Raw genomic sequence first — 24,038 nt, forward strand, 5'->3', positions numbered from 1 at the left:
CTTTCCTTTTTCGGACGTTTTTAAATACTTGCTCCATTTCCTTATTTGAAAAGTTTTACAATAATTAATTAATTTCTAATAGGTTGTCGTACACCTGTCAAAAATAAAATCCTAACGAATCCAACTAACAATGTAGTAGGGTAAGTAGGGTCGAATCCACAGAGAGATGGTATTCAATCTAACCTCTAAGAAATTGGTGAAACTAAACAAGTCACGAAATTCAGATAAAAACAAATAAAATTGGTCGAAAGTAGTCTAAATTAAAATAGGATTAAAACAAATAATAAAAAGACCTAGGGTTATGGTTCACCGTGTTTATAGTTCTGAATCTATCAAATACCAATAATAATTCAGTCAATCAATTATCTAGAGCAATTGTTAAGCCTATGGTCGGGTCTTAATGCTCTCAATTCAACATATGTAGTTCGGTCGCTAACATAATCAGAATTACTAATTGTAGGGAAGCCTCTAAAAGTAAGATCTTTCGATTCAAACTCTTATTAACATGAATTAATCATACAATTGATCAGGTTGAAAGATTATCAATAAAAACACTATCAATTAGAGATATGAATAATCAAAATATTAAAATTATCAATCAAGATTCATAATATAAACATGGATTCCCAAACCCTAGAAATAAAACTACTCTAGCATGAAATAAATAAATAAAACTAGATCTAAGGAATAAAACATAATTAAAAGCAAGAAAATAGAAATAAAATACCTCAATGAGTTAAAATAATAAATCCAAGAATCATCCATGGAAGAATCCATGGAGATGCCATGAGAAACAAGGGTTTGAGAAAAAAACTAAAAAGAACGTAAAATAAAAAGTATAAAAAGGCATATGGGAAAAATAATATCCCTTCAGTATTTATATTATCCTAAAACTAATCTAAAGATAAATAAATAAAATAAAATCAGAAAAATAGCAATTACACAAGTCGTGATATGATTAGTCGATTGAAAGAATTATAATCGATGTAGGATTCCTAGTAGCTTGCGCGCACACCCCACCCATCGGGCGATGGGTGGCCGATGGTTGGACGAGCTGCACAAGGGGGAGTTCGACCAGCGGGCGCTGGTTTTCCATCGCCCCAACCAGCAGCTCACTCTTGCTCGCACAGCACGGCCATCGCCCGATGGCTGGGCGATGGATTGGCAGATTCGCAAGGTCAACTTCAAAGGCTTGTATCTCGAGATCTAGGATGCGTGTAGGGGCGTGCGACCTATCAATGGAAAGCTCTTCAAGTCTAGTTTTTAACTCAATTTGAATCGAATCAATTCGATTTGTAGAACTCAAGTTATGATCAAAAGAGTGGACAAGGGTCATTTTTTATACTTTACGAAGTCATTTCCGTAAAGTGCATAATGACCCTTGTGGATGCAATTATCAGTCCTAATGCATATAAATATCAACCGAAGCTTCCACAAACACATATCCTTGTTTGAGCAATCCTCGATTCATCGACTTTTCATCCTTTCATTGTCCGATTCTCCCAAAACCACTTCGAAAGTGTCCAAATAGTTATAAACACTACCTGAACATTAAGAAAACACAAACGAAGCGTAATAGAGCACAAAATGGAAAACTTATGCATTTGCAACCTAAAAAGAGACAAAAGACTTAAAAAGCAACTATAAACTTAGCATAAACGTGCCTATAAATACTATATAAATGTGATTTATCAATTTCTCTCACCTAGTAACCCAACATATATTCTCTCTCATCCAATTCTCTCAACTACTTTTACCTTTTACATTTTTTTATTCTTCCACCAACCCCACTATTTCATATTTTATTACTTCTCCAATTTCTCCTAAAACTCCGCGCATGGAGAAATGGAGCAAGTATTTAAAAACGGATGGAGTACATCGTATATCTTTGCTCTCACATTAATTACTTTTCAATAAACTATTAACCTCAGTATCTTTCTTTTACAATTTTTTAATACTCCAACAACCCCACTTACCTCTTATTTTATTTAAGTCAATGAATTGCTTAAATTATGTGTCGTTCAAACTGTAACACTTTGGAATAAAAATCATTTGAGATTCAGAAAATAAATTGGCATTAATTAGTAAAATTAAATTATTATGAATAAAGAGTGTGTTCTATTTACTTTATTTTCACTGATCTGAACTTATCTTAACTTATTATCCGAACTTACTTGAACTTATCTAAACTTATTTTAATTGTAATTTGTATTTGAATAACCCTAATCTAAACTTAAGTGAACTTATCTGAATTTTACATGAACTTATTACACCTAAAATAAGTGGAAATAAGGTGAATAGAGTAGACCCTAAGTACTAAAGGAATTATGTTTCAAAAAAAAAAAAAAAGTACCAAAGGAATTAAAATCAACAAATAAAGGAAAGTAATTTCAACTTAATCAATTCCCTCCAATAAAATCCATTTTCCATAATTTACTTCTATACAAAAAAAAAAAAAAACATATCGACAATTTACAGCTATAGCCTATAGTTAGCACATTTTTCATTTGTTTTAAAACATTTATTTTGGATGGATAATCACTATTTATCCAAAAAAAATAGAAGTTAATCCTAATCCCTAAATCCAAGAATAAAAACGACGCCGAGCCGCGGCGGTTCGGTTCCAAACCGAGTGGCGGCGTAATCTTAACAACCTTTTTTACCTTTACCAATTTTGTAGGTTAACTTTACGAAATTACCTTTTTACCCCTCCACTTCCCTCAGCGTCTGTCGCGTGCCGCATAAGCTCATTCCTCCACGTGGCATCCCGACACCCTATTTCCTCCTGTCACGTCGATTGTGGTCCCCACTTTCCCCACTTTTTATTTATTTTTTTACTTTTTCCCGATTTTCCAACCTTTTTAATTACTGCAAATAAAAATAAAAAAATAAAAAACCGAGCTCAACACACTCTCTTCTTGTTCTATAAAAAGACCACACAACCCTTCTCTTTGAAACGCTTTCACCTCTTTTACTTTCTCTCTCCTCTGCAATATTTTCTCTCTCTTCTCGCGGAAATCCGCCATTGCTGAGGAGACGGGAGACCTTCAACTTCTCTCTCTTCTTTCTCTCTCTACTTCGTCAACTCGACGCCGTTTTCATCCCCTGTATAATCACTGGAAATCAATTTTCGTATATATTTAATCAATTATAATTATAACGACGATAATAATAACAATAATCTTAAATTAAATTAAAAATCAATCCTAAAATCAACCGGAAAAGCTCGATTTGACGACATGTCGGTGGCAGCAGGGGTAGGTTCGGTGTTAAACCTCCGAAGCAAAGTAGGTTCGGAGAACCACGGAGGACTAGTGGTGGTGCAGCCACAGTTGTGTAGGTTCGGTAAGAGAACCTCCCGAAGCTACGCGGTTCGGAGGTCCGAAGCCAAGATCTGTGAGAGCAAAATCTTCGGAAATAGGTTAAGATCCGAGAGACTACGACCACTGCTTCGGGACCCGAATTCGAGGTTCGTTATTCAATCCTCATTATCTCTGGTTCCGGAGCAGCCTCTCGGGTTATACGACCCGAAAAATGATAAGGATTCTTGTGGTGTTGGTTTTGTTGCTGAACTTTCCGGCGAGTGCAGCCGTAAAACGGTAAATAAATTTAATTCACCTCTTTTTTAGGGTTTTTGAGTTTAAGGATTAATTAAATTAAATTTACTGATTATATTTGGTAATTACGGTAAAAAAAAAAAGGTTACGGATGCAGTTGAAATGTTGGTGAGGATGTCGCACAGAGGTGCGTGTGGTTGTGAGACTAATACTGGTGATGGTGCTGGTATTCTTGTCGGTCTTCCGCATGATTTCTTCACCGAGGTAATATTTTACTATTACTCGGGTTTATCTCATTTTACTTGTCGCATTTTACTTGTCGTATTTGACTTGTTATTTGGATGGTAATTTTATGAGGAAGTTGTGAATTGAATTAGGTGACGAAGGATCTTGGATTTGAATTGCCACCTCTAGGAGAATATGCAGTTGGGATGTTTTTCTTGCCTACTTCTGAGAGTAGAAGGGAAGAAAGCAAAAATGTGTTTACAAAGGTAAATTTTGATTTAATTTCATTAGATTTGACATTTATTATTCTGTTACTTTTTGGTGGAAAGGAGGTATCACGTGACTAAATGACTATCAAGTGGTATAATATCATGTACTTCTTGTGTTTTGTTGTTTGCGTTTACTTCCAGTTTGTAATTTGTTTACGGTTGAATGCATCAATCATTAAGATTATGGCAGTTTTCTGTTTATTAGTTATAGGGTCATGTTGCTTTGTCCTGGCCTGTGTTTAGAGATTTTTCGTTCATTTTGGTGAAAGAGATGCGAAAGTGTTATGGAGTATGAGATAGTCGAGTTTGACACTTGGACATGAACCTGCCCGAGTTTGAGTAACAATGGTCTTGGTGACAACGAAGTTTTTCATGAATACTTTTGTCTGGAGTTTTAAATTATGAAATTTGGCCGGTTGAATTATTTGTTAGGTTGCACACTTGCACATCACTTGGTCATAGAGTCCCTTGACTGGAGTTTTAGACTATAAAATTTGACTGTTGAATCATCTGTTGTCTTTTTAGGTTGCAGAATCACTTGGCCATACAGTCCTTGGATGGCGTCCTGTCCCAACCGATAATTCGGGACTGGGTAAGTCTGCTCTGATGACTGAGCCGGTGGTTGAACAGGTGTTTCTTACACCAACCCCTCGATCAAAAGCAGACCTTGAACAGCAGGTTGCTTTCAAATTATCTGAAATTTATGTTCTTTGCTTTCTTAGTAACTATGCAGTGCCTGGTTATATTTGAGATGATGTGGATTTTGAAATTATGTATTACCAAAAAATTTGATCTTGTTAGGCAATCAGTAAAGCAAAAATATGATCTTTCTAATATCTGTGCTATTATTGAGCTATTTTCTCTAGTTTTATGTTCTACCTTTTTCTAGCTTATTTACAAATTATATATATTTCTAACAGATGTACATACTGAGGAGGGTTTCAATGGTAGCTATTAGAGCCGCTTTGAACCTCCAACATGGCGGTGTAAAGGACTTCTATATATGCTCTCTGTCCTCAAGGTTGGCAATATTCTCTGGCACTCTCTATTTTAGTTAATTGTGGTACATTATGATTCTGTCAGCAATATGTATTTTGGCAATTTCTGTAATTTGGTGCTTGATTATTGCAGGACTATTGTATACAAAGGTCAGTTGAAGCCTTCTCAACTGAAGGAGTACTATTATTGGGACCTTGGCAATGAAAGGTTTACGAGCTACATGGCCCTGGTAATTATATTTTCTATTCACTTGCATCTTTGTCTGCTAACTTATATCTTAACAACCAGAAGCATGGGAACTACGGGTAACTGACGAGGTGCAAGGTTGAGGAATGACTTCTGAGGCATTGAAGTATGAATGATCTCTTAAGTTCTTCCACTCCTTGATTACTCTATGTATTTGGATGCCCGATTGGATGCATTGGGTGCGTTGGTAAGGAACTCATTAAATCATCTTTGCAGAATTTGGTGCTGTTGCTCTCTATGATGTTCTTGAGGAGAGATGGAAAAGAAAATGTGTGTCGAGGTAGTATAGGGAGTTCGGATTTTTGCTGGAAATTACCCTTACTGTAGCCCCTTCGAATGTAAAATTGTATACAAATCGGTTTTAAGAGAGTTTTGGATGTGTATATGGTAGAGGATTTCTTTGACTGAAATGTATGGTCCTCGTACTTTGCAGGTGCATTCTCGCTTCTCCACCAACACATTTCCAAGCTGGGATCGTGCTCAGCCCATGCGTGTATTGGGTCATAACGGGGAGATCAATACTCTTCGTGGAAACGTAAATTGGTAAGTTAACCAACTTACGAACTCTGGCTATGCTAAATTGTCCATTTTGTTGATATTGTTGCCTATACTACCTGTCCTTGCTCCATATATTAGTATTCCAGTGGACTTATTACTTAGTATATGCTCCTTAACTCATCCGGCAAGTCTTCCACCTAGCAGAAATAGAGCTGAAGGAGTTTATAGCCATCTCACTGTTTGTTCTAAAATAATCTATCCTAGGATGCGGGCTCGTGAAGGTCTGCTTAAGTGCAAGGAACTTGGTCTGTCAAAGAATGAAATGAAAAAGCTTTTGCCTATTGTGGATGCCAGCTCTTCTGATTCAGGTGAGAACAATACTCTCAGTATCAGAAATACTGTCGGCTATTCTTGGCTTGGCTTGGCTTGTACTTTCCAGATTCTTAAGATGAGCTGGTGGATTCAGAGAATGAGCTTTAACTGTTTTACCTTTTTAGGAGCTTTTGATGGCGTTCTTGAACTATTGGTTCGTGCTGGTAGAAGTATTCCTGAAGCCGTCATGATGATGATTCCTGAAGCTTGGCAGAATGACAAGAATATGGATCCTCAAAGAAAGGGATTTTATGAGTACCTCTCAGCCCTAATGGAACCATGGGATGGGCCAGCTCTTATAACATGTAAACATTCATTTCTGATCTCTTTGGTACATTAAAGCTCTTAATAGTTTCCTTGCTGAGTGCTGACAGTAGTTTCCTTGCAGTCACTGATGGTCGATACCTTGGAGCCACATTGGATCGGAATGGATTACGTCCTGGACGTTTCTATATAACTCACAGTGGACGAGTTATAATGGCAAGTGAGGTTGGAGTCGTTGACATTTCACCAGAAGACGTATCTAAGAAAGGGCGTTTGAACCCTGGAATGATGCTTTTGGTTGATTTTGACAAGCACATTGTTGTCGATGATGATGCCTTAAAAAAGCAATATTCAACGGCTCGGCCATATGGGGAATGGCTGAAAAGGCAGAAATTAGTCTTGAAGGACATAGTTGATTCTGTGGCTGAGACAGAGAGAGTTGCTCCTGCTATTTCTGGAGCAGTTCCTGTAAGTACAGCAGTTTTTTCCATTAGCCTGGAATGGATTATGTCCCGGACGTTTCTATATTTGTTTGATGAAGATACTTGAATTCTTGAAATGATCTAATTGGATTTTGTTTTTGTTGTTATAGGTGTCTAATTTGGACGAGGACATGGAGAACATGGGCATTCATGGTTTGTTGGCGCCATTGAAGGCATTTGGGTAGATGCTATGACTCAACACTATTGCCACATGTTTATGCGCCATTTTTCCTGAAGTATTAACATGAGGTGCTATTTTTCTTTAGGTACTCTGTTGAAGCCTTGGAAATGCTGTTGATTCCCATGGCAAAGGATGCCACTGAGGCTCTTGGTTCCATGGGAAATGATACTCCCTTGGCTGTGATGTCAAACAGGGAGAAACTCACTTTCCAGTATTTTAAGCAGCTGTTTGCTCAAGTCACAAACCCTCCCATTGATCCTATTAGGGAGAAGATCGTGACATCCATGGAGTGCATGATTGGTCCTGAAGGTGATCTCACAGAAATGACTGAGTTGCAGTGTCACCGTCTATCATTGAAGGGTCCTCTTTTGACCATTGAAGAAATGGAAGCTGTTAAGAAAATGGATTACAGGGGATGGCGTAGCAAGGTCATTGACATCACTTATCCTAAGACCCTGGGTAGAAAAGGCTTGGAGCAGACGTTGGACAGAATCTCTGCTGAAGCAAGAGATGCAATAAAGGAGGGATACACTGTTCTGGTGCTTTCCGACAGAGGTATGATTAATGAGTCACTGATTGTTTTTTCCTGGTTAAATGACAGCAGAAATTATATTCTGTTCATCAATTCTGTGATATGACTGATGTATTTCGGGCCTTTATTTTCTTCCTCTTTTGTAGCTTTCTCGCCAAGTAGAGTTGCAGTGAGCTCTCTATTGGCGGTTGGTGCCGTTCATCAGCATTTAGTTAAGACGCTTGAGCGAACTCGTGTTGGTCTGATAATTGAATCTGCTGAGCCACGTGAAGTGCATCATTTCTGTACTCTAGTTGGATTCGGAGTGGATGCAATTTGTCCGTATTTGGCCATTGAAACTATATGGAGGCTACAAGTAGATGGAAAGATTCCACCTAAATCAACTGGTGAATTTCGCTCAAAAGATGAGCTAATTAAGAGATACTTTAAAGCAAGCAACTATGGAATGATGAAGGTTCTTGCAAAGATGGGAATATCTACCTTGGCATCATACAAGGGAGCTCAAATATTTGAAGCTGTAGGTCTTTCTTCAGAAGTCATTGAGAGGTGTTTCACTGGAACTGCAAGCAGAGTTGAAGGTGCAACTTTTGAAATGCTGGCCTCTGATGCATTGAAACTTCATGAGATGGCATTTCCAAGGCGGGCTCTTCCGTTTGGAAGTGCAGAATCAGTGGCACTACCTAATCCAGGGGATTATCATTGGAGGAAAGATGGTGAACTTCACCTCAATGATCCTCTTGCTATGGCCAAGTTGCAGGAAGCTGCTAAATCAAACAGTGTTGGAGCTTACAAAGAATATTCAAAACGCATCAATGAGTTAAATAAATCAAGCAATCTAAGAGGACTTTTGAAGTTCAAGGACATGAAAGATAAAGTTCCCTTGGAAGAGGTGGAACCTGCGAGTGAGATTGTGAAACGATTTTGCACTGGTGCCATGAGTTATGGATCAATATCCCTGGAGGCACACTCTGCTCTGGCTATCGCTATGAACAAGTTGGGAGGGAAATCTAATACAGGTATGTGGCTTTTGATCTTTCCCACTCTGTCCATGCTAGCTAATTCTAATGGCTAAAATCTTATCACAATTAGTCAGGCTTTTCTTTTTATTTGAATAACTATCTTGACTAAAAAGTTCTTGTCTAGGTGAGGGAGGTGAGAATCCATCACGTCTAGAGCCACTCCCAGATGGTTCAATGAATCCTAAGCGTAGTGCTATTAAGCAGGTGGCAAGTGGAAGATTTGGTGTTTCCAGTTATTATTTGACCAATGCTGATGAGTTACAAATTAAGATGGCTCAGGTATGACATGGCTTAAGAGATTGGAGTACTTGTACCAAAATAATTTGGTTTTCTTTGAACTACATCTATAGCACACCCCCTGCATTCTTTAGGAATGGAGGTTTCCACTTGTTCATGAATTTATGTTTATGGACAGATGATGCTGTGTCTGCAAAGCACCCACGGGTGTCTTTGCTTCTTTAACTTGTACCTACATGTTAACTGTGGTGAGAATAACTTTTATGCCAAATTACTTTACTATTCGTTTAATCTCTTGGCTAAGTTGTGGAATTTCCTTATTTAGGGTGCTAAGCCTGGTGAAGGTGGTGAGCTTCCTGGTCATAAGGTGATTGGAGATATTGCTGTAACTAGAAACTCCACAGCTGGTGTTGGACTTATAAGCCCTCCTCCTCATCATGACATTTATTCAATTGAGGACCTTGCTCAACTTATTCATGACTTGAAGGTACATAACACATGTGGTTACGTAAGACCAATTTAACATGTTTACCTGTGTAAGAATTATATATAGATGTTCTGATGTGTCATTTTGGAATGCAGAATGCCAATCCATCAGCCCGAGTAAGTGTTAAACTTGTGTCTGAAGCTGGTGTTGGAGTGATTGCCGCTGGGGTTGTCAAGGGGCATGCTGACCATGTTTTGATCTCTGGACATGACGGAGGTACTGGAGCTTCTCGATGGACAGGCATAAAAAATGCTGGGCTTCCTTGGGAGCTTGGCCTGGCTGAGACCCATCAAACTCTCGTTGCTAATGACCTTCGAGGCCGTACAGTTCTTCAAACAGATGGTCAATTGAAAACAGGAAGAGATGTGGCAATTGCAGCTCTTCTTGGAGCTGAAGAGTTTGGTTTCAGCACTGCTCCCCTCATCACACTTGGGTGCATAATGATGAGGAAGTGCCATAAGAACACTTGTCCGGTGGGCATTGCTACACAGGATCCTGTTCTTCGTGCAAAGTTTGCTGGTGAGCCTGAGCATGTTATCAATTTCTTCTTCATGCTAGCAGAGGAGGTCAGGGAGATCATGTCTCAGCTTGGGTTCAGGAAGCTTGATGAGATGGTTGGGCGCTCAGATATGCTTGAAGTTGATGAAGAAGTGACGAAGAGCAATGAGAAGCTGAAGAACATTGATCTCTCTCTCTTGCTTAGACCAGCTGCTACCATCCGTCCAGGCGCTGCTCAGCGCTGTGTCCAAAAACAGGATCATGGCTTGGACATGGCTTTGGATCAAGAATTGATTGTGAGCTCTAAAGCTGCCCTCGAAAAGGCCCTTCCTGTATATATTGAAACCCCAATCCGGAATGTAAACCGCGCTGTGGGAACTATGCTGAGCCACGAAGTGACAAAACGTTACCATTTGGAAGGACTACCTACAGACACTATCCACATTAAATTCAATGGAAGTGCAGGCCAAAGTCTCGGAGCTTTCCTTTGCCCTGGTATAACATTAGAGCTTGAAGGTGACAGTAATGACTATGTTGGCAAAGGACTATCAGGTGGAAAGATTGTTGTATATCCTCCAAGGAGTAGCGGCTTTGATCCCAAAGAGAACATTGTAATTGGCAATGTAGCTCTTTATGGAGCAACCTGTGGAGAAGCATACTTTAATGGCATGGCGGCAGAAAGATTTTGTGTGCGTAATTCAGGGGCTAAGGCCGTTGTGGAAGGCGTTGGTGATCATGGTTGCGAGTACATGACTGGTGGAACTGTGGTGGTATTAGGAAAAACTGGCAGAAATTTCGCTGCAGGTATGAGTGGCGGTATAGCATATGTTCTTGATTTGGATGGAAAATTCCATTCCCGATGCAATTCTGAGCTAGTGGATCTTGATAAAGTTGAGGAAGAAGAGGATATAACGACTCTAAGAATAATGATTCAGCAGCATCAACGTCATACAAATAGCAAGCTTGCTCAGGAAGTGCTGGCAAGTTTTGACACCCTCTTGCCCAAGTTTATCAAGGTCTTCCCTAGAGACTACAAGCGGGTGCTTGCAAGCATGAAAACTGATGGAGCATCCCAGGAAACTGGCGGTAAGGTGGCTGAGGAGGAAAAAGATGAAATTGAAGTGACTGAAAAAGATGCATTTGAAGAATTAAAAAAGATGGCAACTTCTGCATTGCAAGAGCAAGACAGTCAGGTATATTATGTTGTGTTTTTAATCTAACTTATCTTGCTGGAATTCCATGGATCATACGGGGCTTATGTTTTCATGATCATGCAGGAAGAGGACGAAGAAGAAGAGTTCAAGCGTCCTTCTCGGGTTCCTGATGCTCAAAAACATCGTGGTTTTGTTGCATATGAGCGTGAGGGGATTCAGTATCGTGATCCAAATGAAAGGATGAAGGACTATAATGAGGTCATGGATGAAAAAAGACCTGCCCCCTTATTGAAGACACAAGCTGCTCGGTGCATGGATTGTGGTACTCCATTTTGCCATCAGGTAAGTGTAATTGTTAAATGTGTAAATATTCATATTAACACGATCTTTCCAGTGGCTTAGTAGTCTTATTGTGAGACTTGCTCTATTTTGCTTTATTTGCAGGATAATACAGGGTGCCCGCTAGGAAATAAAATTCCGGAGTTTAATGAATTAGTTTACCAGAATAGGTGGCGTGAAGCTCTGGACCGACTCTTGGAAACGAATAACTTTCCAGAGTTTACTGGTAGAGTTTGTCCAGCACCATGTGAGGGTTCCTGTGTTCTTGGCATCATTGAAAATCCTGTGTCAATCAAAACTATTGAATGTTCAATCATAGACAAAGCCTTTGAGGAAGGATGGATGGTTCCAAGGCCTCCACAGAAAAGAACTGGGTAAATACTATTTATTTGCAGAAATTGTCTATTTTTTTGGGTTAATAAAATTCCACTTCCTAGATTTGTGATCTGATGGCTTTCATGTATGTGATATCAGGAAAAAAGTTGCTATAGTTGGAAGCGGACCTTCTGGCATGGCAGCTGCAGATCAACTGAACAAAATGGGTCATTTTGTGACTGTTTATGAACGTGCTGATAGAATTGGAGGGCTAATGATGTATGGAGTGCCCAACATGAAGACTGACAAAGTGAATGTTGTTCAACGGCGTGTGAATCTCATGGCTGAGGAAGGTGTTCAATTCGTAGTGAATGCAAATGTTGGCAAAGATCCACAATATTCCATTGACCGGCTTAAGGAGGAGAATGATGCCATTGTGTTGGCTGTTGGGGCTACAAAACCTAGGTAAAACTGTGGGCAAAGTTTTATTGCAACTTTACTTTTCTTCCCTTCTATGGCTCAGAATAGGACATAACTATACCTTTTTTTTTTCGCTTTAGGGACCTTCCTATCGAAGGACGGGACTTGTCAGGAATCCATTTTGCCATGGAATTCCTACATGCAAATACTAAGAGCTTGCTTGACAGTAATCTACAAGATGGTAATTACATCTCTGCTAAAGGGAAGAAGGTTGTGGTCATTGGTGGAGGTGACACAGGCACTGATTGCATTGGTACATCGATTCGACATGGCTGTACTAATGTTGTCAACTTGGAACTTCTTCCCCAACCACCAAATTCGAGGGCTCCTGGCAACCCTTGGCCACAGGTTTAGCATTCCCTTCAATCTCTCTAAATTTCAAAAACTTTGCCGAAATTCACGTCTTCTTCCCCATCTTTCTCTAAATAATATAAGTGTTCTAATTGGATAATTATCTTATCTATTTATTCTTGGCCTTGCAGTGGCCACGTATTTTCCGAGTTGACTATGGTCACCAGGAAGCTGCTGCCAAATTCGGAAAAGACCCAAGGTCTTACGAGGTTCTCACAAAGCGTTTTGTTGGTGACGAGAATGGTAAGTTAAAAGGTCTTGAGTTGGTACATGTCATGTGGGAAAAGGATGCCAGTGGGAAGTTCCAATTCAAGGAAGTTGAAGGCTCGCAAGAGTTCATTGAGGCAGATTTAGTACTTCTCGCTATGGGATTCCTAGGCCCTGAAGCGGTTAGTATTCTTTATTTCTCATCTCAAAAAAAGAATGATGAATAGTAGATTTTGTATCACTTCTGTTTAAATGGGAGAGAGGGACTAGAATTGGTTTTTAGATGTTTAATACATCTAATGCCTCATTCTTGAAATTTAACTGGGGGATGGTTGCTTACCACTTTGTTGTTGTGCTCCTGCAGAATGTGGCAGACAAGCTGGGCGTGGAGAAAGACAACCGGTCGAACTTCAAGGCTGATTATGGTCGGTTTTCAACCAATGTTGAGGGTGTATTTGCTGCTGGGGACTGTAGACGAGGGCAGTCCTTGGTGGTGTGGGCCATCTCAGAGGGCAGGCAAGCTGCTTCTCAGGTTGACAGGTATCTCATGGGTGAAGAAAAGGAGGTTGTCGATGTCAGCTCTCCAGCAGAAGAAGTTGCCGGTAAGAGGCAGATGGAGAGTGACAAACGAACTGTGATGACATAGGTTGCTTGTCTTGATCAATTCTTTTCTCTATGCCTAAAAGAACCAGCGATTAGGAGCTGCTGCTTCATAAAATGTGAGAAATTAGAGGTGTTTGATTGATGACCACCAAGCTTCTTGTGGCTAGTAATAAGTAAAAGAAAGTGGTCGTATTTGTTTCTTTGCCACATTTTGTTTATATGGACTGCCCATCACCTAAAAGGCGTTATCGGGTAGAAGCGAAGCTAGATAGAGCAATGTACAGTTTTGTTTGAAAGCTATATATGTGAAAGTTAGAGCTGGAAACTTAAGATTGCATATGATGCCAGATTGTAGTTGAATCTGAAGCACCAATGTGAGATTTTTTTCTTTGTGAACAAACAATATGAGAAGCCTCGTCCACCTATAATTATTAAAATTTGAGGCTATAATTTTTCAGCTTTCTATAAATGTTGCTCATTATTTTTCTTGTTTGATTGTTTCTAGCCTTTCATTTTTTTTTTTTTTTTTTTTTCATGCAAATTTTACTGTGACACATGTTGCAAACCAGTGCTTGAGCTATGTGTATCATGTTCTCTACATTCCTGGGTTACCATTGTAAATTTTAGAAATTGCTGCACAAGCCACATTCAAGTGTTGAGATATTCGATTCAATCTCATCATATTCGGGTTGGATTTTATCTGTGACTAATCCCATTTGCCAGTACAAAATCAAATTGGGTTAGGTCAATATTGGCTGTAGCTTTGTAACAAATAATAAACGAGATCTAATCAGTCGTCATTAGTTCAATATGAGACGATAAGATTTTCATTGGTTCTGTTTATAGGCGGTTTTTCCTGAGGGGAGACAATTCGTCTCCAAAATAATTTTCACTGCATTAGCCGTTCTGCAACGATCACTGTGATAACTGCATAAGATAAAAGTTTATTATAAACAGAAAACATATATCAGTACATCTGATGGTTATACAGACAGTTGCGAAAACAACATTCCGAATTTGCCAAGTCCAAATGTGTCTCACACCGATGAGGTTGAAAATTCAGCTGGGCCATTTTGACGACTTTCCAAAATGAAACTAAACGCAGCCACCCAACTGCAAGGACATAAAGGAGAAAGCTAATTAATTACTATGTACTTGTTTCTACTGTGTCATTTTCAGAAAATTGAATAAAAAATCTGAATTGGAGGAACTGTATTGAGAGGGAGTAATTCTTACCAAGATAGCTTCCATCTCCTTGTCTGAGACTGGTGTGCGCTTAGGCTGAAGTGAAGCTTTACCACCCCCTCCCGCGGAGTTGGGTGGTGCAGGAACATCAGACTTTGATGTTGAAAGCTTGCGTGTATTCGTGTTTCCTGAAGGTGGCTTTGGTTGGGACTCGACACCTATTCAGCAAAGCAGATGATGTAATGTTGCTGATAGCATACATTGCATAGCAGTAAAAATAGGGGGATTGTTCTCAAGGTTCAAGTTAAATTCAGCTTCATCTCAAGGAAAATTAAAAAAGAATTCAGATAGCAGGAAACTATTGATATCAATGGTACATTAATACTACAACAACATTGTCTAAAAACATGGAATGCAGTAAAAACATGGAATGCAGTAAAGTACTCGAAAGTGAACTCCTCACACCATGCACATATGACATTGGAGAGCGTCTCTAAACACCAATCTTAACAAAATCAAAGGCTCGAAGCATCAAGGCTCGAAACAACCCTACTCAGTCACTTATTAGCATGTAATTTGTCCCTAGAATGTGACAATAGAAAATGCAATTGTAAGGTCAGTTGCAGTATGTGAGTGAACTCTACTGGTAAGGAATTCGAAAGGCCAAAACCTTGTCATAGTCCCACTTAAATCAGGCTTGAACAAAACACACTGACACTACAAGTATAACATATCATGCATACTGCAACTGAGCAAAATTCTACACCAAGCTTACAAGCTAGAACATCTGCTTTGTATCTAACACCAGCATATATATGCTAATGATCAAGTGTTCAGATTAAAACTACAGTAAATAAAATCTAAACCCTAACATGTTCTGATAATAGCTAATTATAATCCCACTTGCAACCCCTAAAAAGTCATGCCAAGATAGATCACAACAATAATAAAACAGTACTCGTATTAATCTTAATATGTGTTTCGGAAGATCCAGATGTACGCAACCTTATCCGTGACCAAAAACTTGATCACTTACTTTTTGGCAAGCCCAATTTTGATTTGTGACAAAAGCAAAAGGCAAAATGAGAAAGGGTGGACAATAGAAGAAGGAATCTTTAACTACCCACACTAATAAAGCAATCCCAAATTGGCCAATAATGGCAAAGAAGTGCACCATAGTGAAATCAAGAATTTCCAAGCCGCCATTGAAGAACAACCACACCAATGAAACAGCAGAGAAAAAATTAAAGGGTTTATTTTTTTTTTTAAAAAAAAAGCTAAATTATGACTTTAGTATGATTAAAGCTATGGAATTTCTTATAATTATTACAAACTATTAAGAACAACATACCCAGAAAAAGCAAACCCAATTACCCAAGAAAGATTAAACACAACAAAAATTAATAAATTTAACAGCAGAAGATTAAAGATTAAAACTTTAACTAAAATAACAAGTAAAAAAAAAAAAAAAAAAAATCAAAAAAAAAAAATGCAAAAAACAGAGAAATTCAGAGGGAAAAATAGGGGAAAGAAGTTTATACCAGGAGTTGAAGAAGAAGGCTTAGGGTGTCTATCAGGAAATTTGATGCGAGGTATCCTCTTCATTCTTCCTGCTTTTCTTTCTCTCTCTTTCTGAGATGTTTGATTGTGAAATGGGTGAAGTTGGTGATAATAATTGGGAGGCTTTGATGACAAAGAATAATCTAAGCTTTCCCTTTTTATTTATTTATTTATTTATTTTATATATTTTTAATACTCGTATTATTTCATGTCTTTATATTTTTATAGATTCCATTTAATAAAAATCCGCATTGTCTTTATATTTTTATAGATTCCATTTAGTAAATAATGGTTAAGAAGTGATATATTGAAAGTATATATCGAATTAAATTTGACAAAATTACATATAAACTATGTGTTATGCATAAATCACAGAAATAGGTAAACGGAGAATTTCAATTTCAATAATATAGTAGAATAAAATGAAACAATTTTAGAATAAATAGGAGAAGCCACTATATTTATTTTATAAAAATGTATCAATTTATTTACATATAGACCTTAGTACATTACATAAGTTATCTTTCCTAGCTTTAGGGCCTGTTATCATACGTTGAAATTCAGTTCAGTTCAGTTTAATTCAGCTCCTAATTTCCTTCTCTTATAAAATATTCATTTCAGTTCAGTTTAGTTCAGCTCTGCTCAGTTCAATTCAGTTTAGTCAATGAGAACAGACCCTTACTCTTGTTTTATTGTTTGTGAACAATTTGTGGAATTGTGGGTGATGATCTTTGTCTTTGAGTTGAGTAATTTATTATTCTTCATTTTCATTACAATCCTGTTTTTTGGATAAGGACACAACAGAGAAGGAACCTAACAAATAGCAAAGCCCAGTCCAATAACAACCAACACATAGAACAACGGTAATACACTGGGCTGTTATGCTTTAGAATTTAGAAAAATCAACTTTTTAAATTTTTTTATAATCGTTAATTAAAGTTATTAACGGCTGAATTTGTGTACTGGCAAACTTGACTAAAGAAACGTGTCAATTAAAAAGAAACGGAGGAAGTATATAATTGGAGATCGAGCATGGTTCACGACTACATTGTTTAATTTTGAGCTCGGTCCGAGTAAATCAAATACAATGAGATTTTGACAAGTATATCATATCATAGTAAAGAGCAAGATTGCATTTTTCAATTATCTGAACTTAATGAACTTTTGATTCGTAATTTTTTTTCTATAATGATACTAAATTAAGCTATATTTTACTAATCTTAAGACTTCCCTAGTAGCCTTGAAAAGTTGAAAGTGATCAAGATTGCATTTTTATTTACTACGTATTTGTTCGTGACCCTAGGAATTAGCTATATCATAGTCATTTTCTCAAAAAAAAAAAAAAAAAAAAAAAAAAAAAAAAAAAAAAAAAATAGCTATATCATAGTCATTTTAGACCGTTGCACTTATTTTCTTTTTAGTTATTGTTATATTTTACATCATAAATGAGAGTGTTATACACTTATACAGCTTGTACTCCATTTACTATGTATTTCTTTTATTTGTTACATTTGTTTACAACTTTACATGGTTTCCAATACATACAATATTGTATTAACAATATAAATACGTATTACGAAATTATTCGGAAGCTAAAATCAAGAAAACTAACGAGATATAATTGCATGAGCATATACATGAATAATAGAGTAGATTTGTTAAGTGATCGGAGACCAATTTTTTTTATCGATACATGGATAAAGTATTAGATTTTATTTGCAATCGAATCTCCAAAAGACTTCAAATTGGACAATTTAAAAAATTAAAGAATAATTTTTTTGGTATAGTACTAAAAATTTATAAATTGTACTTTGTACATTGTCAAATCGGAATAATTTCTGCTCGATACTAGATAAAAATTGAAAAAAAATTAATAGAAAAGAGAGATTATGTTTGGCCATGAAATGTCCATTCTACCCCATAATTAATATTAAGGGATACCTCTAAAGGCTCTAATCCAATCCATCCTTTCAACCTTATCCACCTAATCAAAAGCTAACACAACCAATAATAATCATAATTATTGCATGCCAAATCTCTAATACAAATTTCCATAACTAATACAATTATTAAATCAATTTGTTCTACTTGTTAGAGAACAATAATAGAGACCAATTGCATGGTATATTTAATTATATATGATACTTTTATGCTAATAGGATCTCCTGAAATTAATACATTTGCAATGTCATCAATGTCATGCATATTGTTTATTGGTGCATACTTATGCCAACTTGGCCGCTTGTGTATTTGTGAACACACAACTAATCTACTCAATCCCTTTTCTTGATTAATTTAATATACCATTTGAGAAGGACTAATCAAGATTAAATAATCATTAACAAACCTATAATAACATAGTTTACTTCTTCAATCAACCCCTCATAATTTGAGCAACAAGTAATATAAATGTATACAAAACAACAACTAGTTCTCTTTCTAAATTAAATCATGGATCTAAACACACTAATTTTTGTCCTTTTATTCTTTATTCTTACCTTCATTAGCAACTTTCCTTACAAGGTGATGAGCAACAACTGTTCCATCTCCAAGTGTGGTGATTTTTCCGGTAGTCCGACAATCCGATTCCCTTTCCGGGTCAAGACTCCCGGTGAAGAAGAGCCCGAATCTTGTGGGTATCCGGGTTTCGACGTGCGGTGTGATGAAGGATCCAAAAGCTCCCTTATTGAGCTTCCAAGGTCAGGAAACTTTAGTATAAAAAGTATAGATTATGTTGCACAAGAAATGTGGATAAATGATCCAAATAATTGCCTTCCCAAAAAACTTTTAACTTTTAATCTTTCAAACTCTCCTTTTGTTGGAATTTATCATCAATATTTTTCCTTCTTTAATTGCTCAAAAACCCTAAATACCACAAAAAATAACACCACAAATTATATAAAAGGTCTCATTGGTCCAATCAAATGTCTTAGTGGATCACAACATTTTATTTATGCAATCCCTTCAAATGGGACTAATAACAACTTTACTACCACTTTTTTGTCATCCTCAAATTGTTCCCTCATTGCACCTTTGGTTAAGGTTCCGGTCCAATGGCCGCCTTCATTGCACAACAATAACACAAATTCATCCTTATCATTGGAGCTCCATGACGACCTCCGGCTGTCTTGGTACATGCCAGAGTGCCGGCCATGCGAGTTACGTGGTCAAATGTGTGGGTTGGAGACTAATAACAACGGTTCACAAGTCATAATATGCTCGAATATTCCGAACCAAGGTACCCTCTTTAGCTAATATGTTTCTTTCTGATTAGTTAATCTTGCTTATTTAAGTATAATCGTTATCATCTTGGTGGGTTTGTGTTTGAGAATAGAGATTAGAATCTTTCCTTCTATTTTTGGTTATAAATTACTCATAATATACATAGTTATTGCAATATAATGAGTATATAATAATGCAACTTGCTTATTAATAATATGTATAATATTTGTCTTCTAATTAAAAGACCAGTAAGTTGTTTGAATTGATAATTAGGGTTTTCATGAAAAGCATAAATTTGAGATTCTAAAATGATATGAACAGCCCCTTATAATCTGGATTAGAAAAAAGTAGTGTTGACTATCCAATAAGCTTAGGTTAATTAATCAAGTAATTCCGTAAATTTTGCCGGCCAAAACTTGCTGTTGCAATAGAAAATACAAATTAAATATACATATTTTTTAGGTTTTAATTTGTCTTAGGAAATGGGGCATTTTGGATTTTACATTTAACAAGATGATTAACAATATAGAGTAGTACTTATCAGTTTCTTTTTAATTGTAGCATCTTGATTTTTGCACCATAATTTACTATGATTTTTAAGTGATTTATACTCAAAGGAAGATGCACATATCATGATATGATATCTTGTTATATAGGACTGTACTATAGGAGTACATTTCACCTTTTTTTCTTAGATTAAAACATATCAACTTTTTATAATTAATGTGTTTTTGTTGATTGAAAAAAAAAATGGCTGGAATTATTAAACATGTTATCACGTATGTAAATGTTTAAACTATGTGATTCGAAAGAGATAAATGAGGTATTTCAAATTATTTACTTTAACTATGATTAGCATCAGGTAATTAGTAATCTTACATTCTAATAATGCGTCAGGCTGATTATGGCAAAACCTTTCAACACTTCTAAACACATTGTTGTGGCATGTTTGATAGCCGGTTAAAAATTGTGGAAATGGTAATGGATTTGTTTGCAATATTGCAAGAAAATCCTATATGGTTATTAGTTTATTACCAATTTACCATGTCAATGAAACTTTACCTACAAACATGTGTTTTTGTTTCCAATTTTTTTGGCCAAACACTAATGATAATGAATAGTAATGTAAATTTATAAAGAAAATTAGTTAATTAAGGAGGGACTAGAAATACCATAACCATAGGCATTTACACTTATTCACAAAATCTATAAGGACTAAGGAGCGCTATATGTTAAAAACGTTCCTAAATATGCTTACATATATATATATATATATATCATGTGATACTCTCCTCATTCAGTTGAGTCTTTTTATTTCATGTGTTTAAAATATGGTTTGAACATGATTTGAATCCACAACTCCAAATTTAATTTAAGCACTAAAATGATGTTAACCACTAAATATGTTATTCTTTTAAATCTAATATAAATAAGGATTTATCATGACATTAATGCAATAACTCGAGATAGACATTGCCTGAGTCCAAACACTACTCGGTATTACTTGTAAAATCATTACAATTACCACCACCCTTCATTATCAACACAACCAAACGGGTCTTTAGCACTTTAGCCGCACTAAATAGATAGGGCAACCATGATGAAATAGTCACTGCCAAGTTACATTCAACTAATGATGCATAGATGACATACAAAGTCCTCTTTAAGTTTAAAAGTTTTTTAAAAAAATCACTCAATATTATAAACACCTGTCTAATTCCATATACACAACCGTAGGTCCATAGGGAAAATAAACTAGGTTTTTTTTTTTTTTTTTTTTAATTTTTAAATTTTTTTTTGTTTTATTTTATAATTTGTTCTTAATAAAGATAATTCTAGTCAAAACCTATCTGATAATGCAATGTACGTCGAATAAGTATTACTATTATAAATGTTAGTATGTACCTTTATACCCAGAATCCTATCCTCCTTTTAGCTGAAAAAAGCCTGCCTTTCGACTCGACTTTTATCTACCCAATATGTGATTTCATAAGATTGTAATCTTTAAAAAATGAATTGAGGTAAAGAATGATCCAAGTGATTTATAAGACCAAGGAACATAATCAATATAAAAGGCCATCCAGTAAACTTATTCGATATCATAACCTTAAATACAATGAGTCTGTGGACAACGTGACTATTATTTTCGAACAATAAGAGTTAGTAAATCGCGTAACAAAAATCATACATTTTCCAAATTTCAGGTATGGTTGGGAAATTGCCCATAACCACCTTCGTAGCAGTGATACTAGTGATATGCTCACCAACACTAATTTGTCTAGTGGGCTCACTAATTATTTGGATCCGGGCCTGCCTTAGACGTAGGAGTTTAAACCGCGATTTACAACTCGAATCAGCCGTCACAAATGGGCCTGACCGCATTGGAGAATTGGGCCTTGCAGAACTTAACATAGAGTTTGCAAGGCAAGTAGTTCGATTGGGCCTAAACGAGGAAGCAAGCCCAGAATATCGGCCCACTATAGTAATAAGTGAGATAGAAGAAGTGGGCCAAGGCCCAAATAGTAGGGAGAATGAAAATGCATGTGCAATATGCATGGGAGAATATAGAAGGAAGGACAGAATTGGAACTTTACCTGTATGTGGGCATTATTTTCATGCAAATTGCGTAAATAAGTGGCTTTTATCTCGTGGAAGGTTTGGAAAAACTTGTCCAATTTGCAGGACTCCAGTTGATTCATCATGACAAAAAAAAAATATATATATATAAATTTGAGGAATTTTTGATGTAGAGTGATGTGAATTTGTTGCTTGAAATCTTTGTATTCGATGTATCATAATATATAGTTAGAAACTTAGAATCATTCGATGTATGTTACTAGCTATACATAAAGATGTAAATCTTACAAGTTATACATGTCTCTTTAATTAGTTGAAAATTGAAACTTTATTTTAGGATAGGATGGAGGGTACATCGGCACAGTGACCTATGCTTAAGATATCCTCATGACCTCACATACGGAGTTTTAAAATTAAAAAATTTATAATCTTATAACGTAATTTTTGAATTATCATGTCATCATCCATCCTATCATGATTATCAGATTTTTCAAAATTTAAGGTGTGTTATATTTTCCTAATTTTCCTTATTTGAATTTATAATATTCTATCTAAACTTATTAGACTTTATTAAATCATATACTTGTATATACTTACGACTTTACGAGACTTAAAAGAAGTGTCCGTAAAAAAAAAATAAAAAAAAAAGAGTAAAAATATATATTTACTTTTGAAACCAAAAATAAGTGAAAATAAGGTGAACAAAATAATGGCCAACTAAATTTCCAAAATGAAGAGTAGTTGAGCATCAATTATTATGGTAAATTGTGATTAAGTTCAATAAATGGTGTGAAGATCATTGAATTCATGTTGGACACTTGGACATCTCAACCAAAAACCAAACTTATTAATGAACACTTACTCAAATAGAAAGGAGGCATGACGTACCATTGTTTAATTTTGTGGTGAATTAACATATATCGTAATTACTTTAGAGGGAATATGGACCTCTAGTGCCCATACTAAAAAAAACATGTGGAACATAACACTAGAAACGAGATAACTTGAGGCATGGGAGATTTGGGTAGTTGAGCATACTTTTAAATGAGAATTTCTCAGCTTATAATAAGGGGTGTTAAATACCGCCTACAAATATGATCAGAATTGCCGACATTTAGTGTGAATGGACAACCATGTTCTTAGTACTTCACCACTATCTTCTTTCTTGCCACTAATCACTAAGACCTTGACAACACCACCCTAATCGGTGACGACCACCACACCGTGACCAGTGACCCACCACATCCCCCTCAGTAACGACCCACCACGTTCCCTTGCCGATGGGAAGGTGGTGGTTTTTTTATTTGCGACAATCGCGGTAATCGGAACCCAAAACTGATTACCAACCATAGTAACCGGTTTTGGGCTCCGGTTACCTGGCACGGTAACCGGTTTTGGGCTCCAGTTACCGTGGTAACCATTTACCATGCACGGTAACCGGAGCCCAAAACCGGTTACCGAGCACGGTAACCGGTTTTGGGCTCCGGCCGTGATTGCCGGAAATTAAAAAAAATACCACCACCTTCCTGCCGGCGAGGGAAGGTGGTGGCTTGTCATTGAAGGATATGATAGGTCGTCTGTGAGGGTAGTGGTGGTTGTCGCCGGTCAGAAGGGGTGGTGGGTTGCCGGGGAGGAAAACTAAGTGGTTAAATAGTAAGGGCATGATTGTCCACTCACACTAAATATTGGCGGTGGTGATCATTTTGGACGGCGGTGTTTAGCAATCCACTATAATAACGTGTGTTTTCAATGACTCTATTATTGGCCTTAAGTACTAAATTGTGCTTAGTACACTCATCTTAAATCTATCTTATATTGCAAATTAATTAATGTAATGAAATAAATCTGCACTACAGCAAGGTAATGGGTCCAATGGCTTTTATGAGGAGTGAGGCCTGAGCCTCTTAATCTCTTATACACCCTTTTTTCACTAAATAACAAATGTTGCCTTCTTTGTAAAAAAAAAAAAAAAAAAAAAAGAAAAAAAAGAAAAACAAATGTTGCCTTGTGTAGTTTAAACCTATTTATAGAATACCATATTGTAAACTTTTCAATCAAATAATGGAGTGAAAATTAAAATGGATGAATATGTCAATACAAGTAATTTATTATTATTCAACAATAAATAAAAAGTATCTTAAATAGCATAAAAAACTATCCATCTATAGTTGTTGACGCG

At 36.5% G+C, this 24,038-nt stretch overlaps 2 protein-coding genes and 1 long non-coding RNA gene across 5 annotated transcripts; 2 read left to right on the forward strand and 1 right to left on the reverse strand.

Annotated features, from left to right (window-relative positions):
* The first annotated feature begins 2,959 nt into the window (after positions 1-2,959).
* LOC145606593 (glutamate synthase 1 [NADH], chloroplastic-like) lies at positions 2,960-13,803 on the forward strand. 3 transcript variants are annotated; one of them, XM_081662385.1, is made up of 22 exons: positions 2,960-3,599; positions 3,702-3,821; positions 3,935-4,048; positions 4,577-4,729; positions 4,972-5,072; positions 5,183-5,279; positions 5,730-5,839; positions 6,059-6,162; positions 6,292-6,471; positions 6,555-6,898; positions 7,023-7,093; positions 7,179-7,648; positions 7,772-8,641; positions 8,769-8,923; positions 9,207-9,368; positions 9,464-11,059; positions 11,144-11,362; positions 11,465-11,733; positions 11,834-12,139; positions 12,235-12,502; positions 12,637-12,894; positions 13,077-13,803. In XM_081662385.1, exons 1-22 carry the CDS (start codon positions 3,240-3,242, stop codon positions 13,356-13,358), a joined length of 6,609 nt encoding a protein of 2,202 aa, XP_081518511.1. In that variant the 5' UTR covers positions 2,960-3,239; the 3' UTR covers positions 13,359-13,803. The 3 variants fall into 3 exon arrangements, with proteins under 3 accessions (XP_081518511.1, XP_081518512.1, XP_081518513.1); XM_081662386.1 differs by lacking the exons at positions 2,960-3,599; positions 3,702-3,821; positions 3,935-4,048; ... (1 more) ...; positions 4,972-5,072; positions 5,183-5,279 and adding an exon at positions 5,339-5,483; XM_081662387.1 differs by lacking the exons at positions 2,960-3,599; positions 3,702-3,821; positions 3,935-4,048; ... (1 more) ...; positions 4,972-5,072; positions 5,183-5,279 and adding an exon at positions 5,538-5,576.
* Positions 13,804-14,239: 436 nt separating this feature from the next.
* On the reverse strand, positions 14,240-16,199 carry LOC145606595 (uncharacterized). Its single transcript, XR_014105391.1, has 3 exons — positions 16,042-16,199; positions 14,552-14,718; positions 14,240-14,428 (listed from the first exon to the last, which is right to left on the reverse strand). It is a non-coding gene; the product is annotated as an uncharacterized LOC145606595 (long non-coding RNA).
* A 2,312-nt stretch (positions 16,200-18,511) lies between these two features.
* Positions 18,512-21,986, forward strand: LOC145607494 (putative RING-H2 finger protein ATL21B). The gene is made up of 2 exons (XM_081663128.1): positions 18,512-19,298; positions 21,487-21,986. Exons 1-2 carry the CDS (start codon positions 18,512-18,514, stop codon positions 21,984-21,986), a joined length of 1,287 nt encoding a protein of 428 aa, XP_081519254.1.
* Positions 21,987-24,038: the final 2,052 nt, after the last annotated feature.

This window comes from Chenopodium album, chromosome 23, assembly GCF_948465745.1.
Source record: "Chenopodium album chromosome 23, dcCheAlbu1.1, whole genome shotgun sequence".
Classification (NCBI taxonomy): domain Eukaryota; kingdom Viridiplantae; phylum Streptophyta; class Magnoliopsida; order Caryophyllales; family Amaranthaceae; genus Chenopodium; species Chenopodium album.